The sequence below is a fragment of the Eriocheir sinensis genome, unplaced genomic scaffold, assembly GCF_024679095.1.
Source record: "Eriocheir sinensis breed Jianghai 21 unplaced genomic scaffold, ASM2467909v1 Scaffold7, whole genome shotgun sequence".
Classification (NCBI taxonomy): domain Eukaryota; kingdom Metazoa; phylum Arthropoda; class Malacostraca; order Decapoda; family Varunidae; genus Eriocheir; species Eriocheir sinensis.
In genome coordinates, this window is record NW_026112053.1 from 180,001 (window position 1) to 190,000 (window position 10,000).

General features: G+C 47.8%; 1 protein-coding gene across 2 annotated transcripts in view; it reads right to left on the bottom strand.

Moving 5' to 3' along the window:
- Positions 1-10,000, bottom strand: part of LOC126993943 (uncharacterized) — a 79,904-nt gene that overhangs the window by 67,774 nt on the left and 2,130 nt on the right. For both annotated transcript variants that reach the window (XM_050853172.1, XM_050853171.1), the window contains exon 1: positions 9,845-10,000. This exon is cut by the window's right edge and continues 2,130 nt beyond it. In XM_050853172.1, the coding sequence (XP_050709129.1) occupies positions 9,845-10,000 (156 nt within the window). The remainder of the gene's footprint in view (positions 1-9,844) is intronic.

Consider the following 10,000-nt stretch of genomic DNA (forward strand, 5'->3'; position numbering starts at 1 on the left):
TAAAGTCTTCCCTAATCCTTGCCTTGCTTGTGTCACTCTCACTTTGGCGGACATCATGATCAATAGGTGTTGTGACAAGTAGTCGAGCTTGTGGAGGCGGTGGCTGAGTGGTTAGGGTGCGAGGGTGGTGTTCAAGTCCCGCGCGCCGTTACAGTCTGAGCGTGTTCAGTCAATTACACGGGGCAAATGTTCCGTGGATCTTCAGTCAAACCACGATTTCCGCTGGCGTGGTTCTCATATTTCCGCGGTTTTCTGACGTGTCCACGATCTTCCAAAGCTACGGTAGATTTCCCCGAAGGACGACGGTATTACTCACCATCATCATCATCAGCAATAACAAGAAACAAATGAGAACCAGGCCAGCGGAAATCGTGGTTTGACTGAAGATCCACGGAAAATTTGCCCAGTGTGATAGCCCTTTTTAAGACTACCCACATGCTGTCTCCGGGGAGGAAGCAAGAATGGCGCCACTATATAACACATGCCTGCGACAGTATCATTCCGAGGCCGACCAACAGACACCATGAAGAAAGCCTACCCGTCACCATAGGCCGTAGGTAAAAGAAAAATGGCAGTAGTAGTTTATAGAAGTACACTTGGCAAGCCTTATCCTGCCTGTCCTCCCTATCCATGACTGTATCTAACCTTTCCTTGAGTGTGTGTGTGTGTGTGTGTGAGTGTGTGTGTGTGTCGTATTGGCACTCACCACATGACTGCCAGGCCTGTTCCACTCATCCACCACTCTGTTAGTATTGGCACTCACCACATGACTGCCAGGCCTGTTCCACTCATCCACCACTCTGTTAGTATTGGCACTCACCACATGACTGCCAGGCCTGTTCCACTCATCCACCACTCTGTTAGTATTGGCACTCACCACATGACTGCCAGGCCTGTTCCACTCATCCACCATTCTGTTAGTATTGACACTCACACCATGACTGCAGGGCTGTTTTCCACTCATCCACCACTCTGTTAGTATTGGCACTCACCACATGACTGCCAGGCCTGTTCCACTCATCCACCATTCTGTTAGTATTGACACTCACCACATGACTGCCAGGCCTGTTCCACTCATCCACCACTCTGTTAGTATTGGCACTCACCACATGACTGCCAGGCCTGTTCCACTCATCCACCACTCTGTTAGTATTGGCACTCACCACATGACTGCCAGGCCTGTTCCACTCATCCACCACTCTGTTAGTATTGGCACTCACTCACCACATGACTGCCAGGCCTGTTCCACTCATCCACCACTCTGTTAGTATTGGCACTCACTCACCACATGACTGCCAGGCCTGTTCCACTCATCCACCATTCTGTTAGTATTGGCACTCACTCACCACATGACTGCCAGGCCTGTTCCACTCATCCACCATTCTGTTAGTATTGGCACTCACCACATGACTGCCAGGCCTGTTCCACTCATCCACCACTCTGTTAGTATTGGCACTCACTCACCACATGACTGCCAGGCCTGATCCACTCATCCACCACTCTGTTAGTATTGGCATTCACCACATGACTGCCAGGCCTGTTCCACTCATCCACCACTCTGTTAGTGAACCAATTCTTGTTTGTGTCTGTGTTGAATGTGAATTTATCGAACTTAAACCCATTGCTAAGTGTCCTGCCCGGCTCTCTTACCACCAGAATCCTATCAACATCCTCTTAGTAAAAGTTCTTCATCCCTTTATAAACTTCGATCGAGTCTCTTCACACTTTTAATCTTTCTAGGGAACGGAAATTGAAATGTTTAAGTTCCTCAAGCCGTGGCTAATTTTTGAGAACGTCCTCTGCACAGATTCTAACACCTTGATGTTCACTCTATTGTAAGGAGACCAGAGAAGAGAAGAAATGATGACGATGACGACAACGAAGAAGAAGGAGAAGTAGAAGAAGAAGAAGAAGAAGAAGAAGAAGAAGAAGAAGAAGAAGAAGAAGAAGAAGAAGAAGACGAAGAGAAAGAAAACGAAGAAGAAGAAGAAGAAGAAGAAGAAAAAGAAGAAGATTTTGAAGAAGAAGAAAAAGAAGACGAAGTAGACGAAGAAGAAGAAAGGAAAAGAAGAGAACATAACTGAGGAATGGGAGTAGGAAAAGGAGGAGGAAGAGGAAGAGGAGGAGGAGGAGGAAAAAGAGGAGGAGGTGAGTTAGGAAGAATTTTAACCACAAAATGAAAACTCAGCCCACGAAATAGAAATCATAAAGAGAATAGGAATGGTATGGAGAACTTCAGGATACGATGGTAAGGTCATGACTAGCGGCCCGCCACCCCCTGAAGAGACAGGTGTTCAGTGAGTGTGTCCCGCCGTTCACAAACCAATCAGAAAGTTCAGAAGCCCACACAGAGGGAGATGCTGGCTGTAACACGGAGAGGCAGGCAGCGAGCACCATGGACCAGGCGAGACAATCACTAGGGTATGGCAAATATATATACACACAATTTCCCGAGTACAGCACATGGAAGTATACAGTAACACCTTTTTCCAGTGTGTTTCTCCTTTCCAGTGTGTGTTTTTAGCGACCGTAAGAATAGCTGTCAACTTCCCTCCTCTTACAGACAGTCTTCTACCTCTTGAACTCCGCCGTACCGTTTCTTCCCTTTTTAGCTTCTCTGTTATGCACCTCAGTCCATTAATATTATCCTGCTGACTTCTCTTCTGAACGTACTAACTGCATGCCTTCATCCCTCCCATGGCCCCATTGTTTACGATATTCTGTTCCAGCTCATTCCTATACTGTCCAAATTCCTTATGCAAGAGTTAACCAACATCTTAGCTCTTTCATCCCTATACTGTCCAAATTCCTTATGCAAGAGTTAACCAGCATCTTAGTTCTTTCATCCCTATACTGTCCAAATTCCTTATGCAAGAGTTAACCAGCATCTTAGTTCTTTCATCCCTATACTGTCCAAATTCCTTATGCAAGAGTTAACCAGCATCTTAGTTCTTTCATCCCTATACTGTCCAAATTCCTTATGCAAGAGTTAACCAGCATCTTAGTTCTTTCATCCCTATACTGTCCAAATTCCTTATGCAAGAGTTAACCAGCATCTTCATTCTTTCATCTCTATGCTGTCCAAATTCCTTATGCAAGAGTTAACCAGCATCTTCATTCTTTCATCTCTATGCTGTCCAGATCCCTTATGCAAGAGTTAACCAGCATCTTAGTTCTTTCATCCCTATACTGTCCAGATCCCTTATGCAAGAGTTAACCAGCATCTTAGTTCTTTCATCCCTATACTGTCCAAATTCCTTATGCAAGAGTTAACCAGCATCTTCATTCTTTCATCTCTATGCTGTCCAGATCCCTTATGCAAGAGTTAACCAGCATCTTCATTCTTTCATCTCTATGCTGTCCAGATCCCTTATGCAAGAGTTAACCAGCATCTTCATTCTTTCATCTCTATGCTGTCCAGATCCCTTATGCAAGAGTTAACCAGCATCTTCATTCTTTCATCCCTATGCTGTCCAGATCCCTTATGCAAGAGTTAACCAGCATCTTCATTCTTTCATCCCTATACTGTCCACATCCCTTATGCAAGAGTTAACCAGCATCTTCATTCTTTCATCCCTATACTGTCCAGATCCCTTATGCAAGAGTTAACCAGCATCTTCATTCTTTCATCCCTATACTGTCCAGATCCCTTATGCAAGAGTTAACCAGCATCTTAGTTCTTTCATCCCTATACTGTCCAAATTCCTTATGCAAGAGTTAACCAGCATCTTCATTCTTTCATCCCTATGCTGTCCACATCCCTTATGCTCCTCTCCACCTGGTCCTCTGTCTGGTGTTAGTGTGCTCCATCCCACCCCGGCAAAGGTTCTAATTCCACCTCTCCACCTGGTCCTCTGTCTGGTGTTAGTGTGCTCCATCCCACCCCGGCAAAGGTTCTAATTCCACCTCTCCACCTGGTCCTCTGTCTGGTGTTAGTGTGCTCCATCCCGCCCCGGCAAAGGTTCTAATTCCACCTCTCCACCTGGTCCTCTGTCTGGTGTTACTGCTCCATCCCACCCCGGCAAAGGTTCTAATTCCACCTCTCCACCTGGTCCTCTGTCTGGTGTTAGTGTGCTCCATCCAGCCCCGGCAAAGGTTCTAATTCCACCTCTCCACCTGGTCCTCTGTCTGGTGTTAGTGTGCTCCATCCCGCCCCGGCAAAGGTTCTAATTCCACCTCTCCACCTGGTCCTCTGTCTGGTGTTAGTGTGCTCCATCCCGCCCCGGCAAAGGTTCTAATTCCACCTCTCCACCTGGTCCTCTGTCTGGTGTTAGTGTGCTCCATCCCGCCCCGGCAAAGGTTCTAATTCCACCTCTCCACCTGGTCCTCTGTCTGGTGTTAGTGTGCTCCATCCCGCCCCGGCAAAGGTTCTAATTCCACCTCTCCACCTGGTCCTCTGTTATCAGTTTCCCGCGTGACATAACCTTCCCACGTCCATTTCTTGTAGTAGTAGAAGTAGTAGAAATAGTAGTAGTAGTAGTAGTAGTAGTAGAAATAGTAGTAGTAGTAGTAGTAGTAGTAGTAGTAGTAGTAGTAGAAAAAGCAATAACAGTAGATTATGAAAAAAGAATGACACAGAGAGAGAGAGAGAGAGAGAGAGAGAGAGAGAGAGAGAGAGAGTGAGTAAGACGCAGCCTGCCACACCTCAGTCTCTTCACCGTCTGCAATAAACCTTCAGAGACTCGTTTCACGCACCATCACCTGACACAACAAACCCAATTTCACCCCCAAAGCGAGCCTTATAACGCCAACCAAACACGGTAACCACCAGAACCAAACACTACAAACACGAATACAAACACCACGTACAGTACAACGAGCGGGAAAGGCTGGAAACACTGTAAAAATGCGAGTTATTTGCGAGTATCACGAGCCCAGTCAGCTAGTCCGCGAGCCTAGCCAAGGATGACGTCACGGGCAAGGGGGACGATTGTAAACATTGGCGGCTAAAATAACTGAAGAAATTACACGACGTGGCAACCCTTCCCGGCTCATACCCATGCCCTCTCTCTCTCTCTCTCTCTCTCTCTCTCTCTCTCTCTCTCTCTCTCTCTCTCTCTCTCTCTCTCTCAGGAAAACTACCCATGAAAATACTAACACAACAACCTCCACCAAAGCCTTGTCAAACTATCACCAGGCTCATAACACTACCCATGGAAATACTAACACAACAACCTCCACCAAAGCCTTGTCAAACTATCACCAGGCTCATAACACTACCCATGGAAATACTAACACAACAACCTCCACCAAAGCCTTGTCAAACTATCACCAGGCTCATAACACTACCCATGGAAATACTAACACAACAACCTCCACCAAAGCCTTGTCAAACTATCACCAGGCTCATAACACTACCCATGGAAATACTAACACAACAACCTCCACCAAAGCCTTGTCAAACTATCACCAGGCTCATAACACTACCCATGGAAATACTAACACAACAACCTCCACCAAAGCCTTGTCAAACTATCACCAGGCTCATAACACTACCCATGGAAATACTAACACAACAACCTCCACCAAAGCCTTGTCAAACTATCACCAGGCTCATAACACTACCCATGGAAATACTAACACAACAACCTCCACCAAAGCCTTGTCAAACTATCACCAGGCTCATAACACTACCCATGGAAATACTAACACAACAACCTCCACCAAAGCCTTGTCAAACTATCACCAGGCTCATAACACTACCCATGGAAATACTAACACAACAACCTCCACCAAAGCCTTGTCAAACTATCACCAGGCTCATAACACTACCCATGGAAATACTAACACAACAACCTCCACCAAAGCCTTGTCAAACTATCACCAGGCTCATAACACTACCCATGGAAATACTAACACAACAACCTCCACCAAAGCCTTGTCAAACTATCACCAGGCTCATAACACTACCCATGGAAATACTAACACAACAACCTCCACCAAAGCCTTGTCAAACTATCACCAGGCTCATAACACTACCCATGGAAATACTAACACAACAACCTCCACCAAAGCCTTGTCAAACTATCACCAGGCTCATAACACTACCTATGGAAATACTAACACAACAACCTCCACCAAAGCCTTGTCAAACTATCACCAGACTCATAACACTACCCATGGAAATACTAACACAACAACCTCCACCAAAGCCTTGTCAAACTATCACCAGGCTCATAACACTACCCATGGAAATACTAACACAACAACCTCCACCAAAGCCTTGTCAAACTATCACCAGGCTCATAACACTACCCTTGGAAATACTAACACAACAACCTCCACCACAGCCTTGTCAAACTATCACCACCAGGCTCATTTTTTTTTTTTTTACAGCTAAGGAAATAGCTCAAGGGCAACAGAAAAAAGGAGTAAAAAAAAGCCCGCTAATCGCTGTTCCCATAAAGACAGAAGTAATTAAATTAAAAGAGAGGTCAATTTCGGGAGGAGAGGAATCTTGATACATTCCTCTTGAAAGTGGTTAAGTCATAGGCAGGAGGAAATATAGACGAAGGAAGGCCGTTCCAGAGTTTATCAGTCTAAGGGATGAAAGAGTGAAGATGCTGGTTAACTCTTGCATAAGGGGTTTGGACAGTATAGGGATAAGCATGAGTAGAAAGTCGAGTGCAGCGGGGCCGCGGGAGGGGGGGAGGCATGCAATTAGCAGGTTCAGAAGAGCAGTCAGCGTGGAAATATCGATAGAAGATAGAAAGAGAGGCAACATGGCGGCGGAATTTAAGAGGTAGAAGACTCTGTTCAAGAAAGCAGTGTGAGTGGAGCCCCCCCTCCCCCCCCAACACACACACACACACACACACACACACACACACACACACACACACACATGAGATGCATACTCCATACAAGGGCGGACAAGGCCCCTGTAAATGGATAGTAACTGTGTGGCTCATAACATACCCATGGAAATACTAACACAACAACCTCCACCAAAGTCTTGTCAAGAGTGGACGTGAAGGCCCCGAAATGTTTGATGATACGGGTGTGATGTCAAGCTGTCAAGCCTCACGTTGAAGGACAAACAAAACTGCACCAGAACAACTTGATCCTAAGAATGAAAGCTTTTTGAAACGGAAATATGAATCGGGCGACTAGATTATAATACATTCTGAAAAACAAATAAACATCGTAAACAGCAAAAAGCCTCCACACACCAGCCTGTCTGTGCAACCGGTGATTTCTGAAGTGTTGTGATAAGTAGGACCTAACAATAAATCTTTGCCTGATTTTTAAGCGTCGTATTGGCCATTATCATTAATACTGTGGCTGCTTTGTCTTTTTTGTCCCGGTTCGACGTCGATCGTGCTCACAGGGTTGGTTCTGTACGAGGCAACCCTGAATGAAGGAGACCAAGGGGGAGCCCACGTGACTCATGGAAGGGGCAAGGAAGCCGATCCTGCCGGGAAGGATCTGAGATGACAAGGCAGTTGCGTGGAGGCTTACTCGGGAGGGCCGTCAGGAGTGGAGGCGGCGAGTGAGTGAAGCGTGTGCTCCCCATTAGTTAAGGGGCTATTACACTGGGCAAATTTTCCGTGGATCTTCAGTCAAACCACGATTTCCGCTGGCGTGGTTCTCATTTGTTTCTTGTTATTGCTGATGATGATGATGGTGAGTAATACCGTCGTCCTTCGGCGAACTCTACCGTAGCTTTGGAAGATCGTGGACACGTCAGAAAACCGCGGAAATATGAGAACCACGCCAGCGGAAATCGTGGTTTGACAGAAGATCCACAGAAACTTTGCCCAGTGTGATAGCCCCTTTAGTTTCAAGGCGTGGTTTGTTCCGTTGTTTTATAGCACTCTTGGCGGCTGAGTTTGTAATGTGTCCACGTAACTCTGTGAAGACCCAACCCTTCTGACTGACTCGTTCCAAAATTGGAATAAATGAGCCAAACCAGCCACAGAACTTTAATAAACACTAACACCACGTTTTAGAAGTCTAGCGCTTGCCCGGCCACAAAGCAAGATAGAACACTAAAGCTGTTTTTTTTTAACAACTATAGTTGACATATTAGAGTTGCTGGAAATTTCAACATAACCTTCTACCGTAGCTACAAGTACTCAGGCATCATTTGAACATTACTTGTTGGGCGGGGCGGGAGGCCAAGGATTCATCGTTAATACCAGCTTTTTGTGTGTGTGCTGCCTGTCGCGCCGGTAGGCATTCTTGAGGGGCCTTATGGACGGCCCCAGCCCGTTAGTGGCGCAGGCTAATTTTATTTACAGTGGCTGCCGTGATGTGTGACTCTTGCCTGGCCCATGCTGCCCCCCGGTGCTCCTCTTGACCGAAGTCGCTGAAGTTAAGATTGACTGAAGATCCGGACAGCACGTGGGAATTATTCCGCCACTCGGCGATGACTTGAATAATGAGCGTGTTTCGGTGGGACTCGTAGCTAGTCCACGCTCGGTCCTTGGGATCCCCACGCCCGCACGGTGACCACTCGGCCACCGCCTCCCCTATTCCAAAACTATTTCAAGATGATTACTAGCAATTAACCCCTTGGATGCGAACCTCATACCAGAAGACCTCACCAAGCAACAGGAGTGGAGCAAAAAGTGGCTGCTACAATTCAGTGAAGAAAAATATAAACTGCACCTTGGGAGGGATATCCAGCACACCAATACCACATGGGAAACACTCCACTATCCACCACAGAGGCAGAGAAAGACCTGGGAGTATATGTCATCAGGGTACCAGTGAAAGCCAAATTCGTTCCAATCGCAAGGGACAGGTTAAGTTTATACCGACTCCGCCACAACATGGTTTGAAGCATCCAACGCGTCCACCTCGGCGATGGTAAACACGTGGACGAGGCTTGAAAAATCGTGTGTATGTCACAGCCCTCAACCTCCCTCTCGCCCCCCCTTCCCCCTGGGGCTGCCGGTGCCCAGGGCCGGGACCTCTCCAGCCACTCACACGGCCACCACCACGACGACGGTGTTTAGTGGTCGTGGTAGTGGTAGTGGTCGTAGTGCCGGGTCGTAACTACGGGGGGCTCAAAATGTCCCCAAAAGTGCTTATTTAAAAAAAAAAAATCCCAAACCTGCGCATGCTCCCTTCGCTCCCCCCCCCTCCCCCCCCTCCATGAACCTATGATGTCCTCCGGCCCCCCCAAAATCTGCCAAAATTACGGGACTGTGGCTGTAGTAATAGGAGTAGTAGTAGGAGGAGTAGCTGGAGGAGGAGGAGGAGGAGGAGGAGGAGAGGAGGAGGAGTAACAGCCTGTCAAACGCTTCCTTGTTAAAAGTGATTTGGGGACAAACTTCACGTGTCTTTTTTTGTTCATTTTGTTCTGAGTACGCGGAGTGTAATGACTCTCTCTCTCTCTCTCTCTCTCTCTCTCTCTCTCTCTCTCTAGCATAATTCCCTGGGTGTCACTTATAAGGCTGTTCAGAGGGTGAGAGAGAGAGAGAGAGAGAGAGAGAGAGAGCAGTGTTCCTCCGACTAAACAAACAATTAAGTCTGTTTGTTAGACAGTAGCCATGCCATCCCTCCCCCCCTCCCCCTCCCCGCGTCGCCCCCCCTCTCCCCTCCTCCCGCCCCTCTCCACCTTTGTTTACTTCATCGCTCCTCCCTCCCTCCCACGCCTCTTCTTCAATGTCCCCCCTCCCCCCTCTCTCCTCCCCACGCCTCCCCTCTCCCCTCCTCCCTCCCTCCCTTGCATCTTTCTCTACTAACAATGGGATATTTTTACTCTCCTTTTGCTTCATTAAGTGTGTGTGTGTGTGTGTGTGTGTGTGTGTGTGTGTGTGTGTGTGTGTGTGTGCGCCAGGCAGGTTTACACGTGTGCCAGGGCAGGGGGGAGGGGGGGGGGTCACACACTCACCACGGGGGTCCAGACGGAGGTGGTGGCCGGCGAGGCTCGGGACTGACTCTTGCTCCTGGCGCGCCACATCTTCTTGGCCACCAGGCGGGAGCCGTGGCCGCCGCCCGCCGCCCGCGTCCGCTGCATCACTGCCGGAAGGAGACTCTGTAGGAGGCC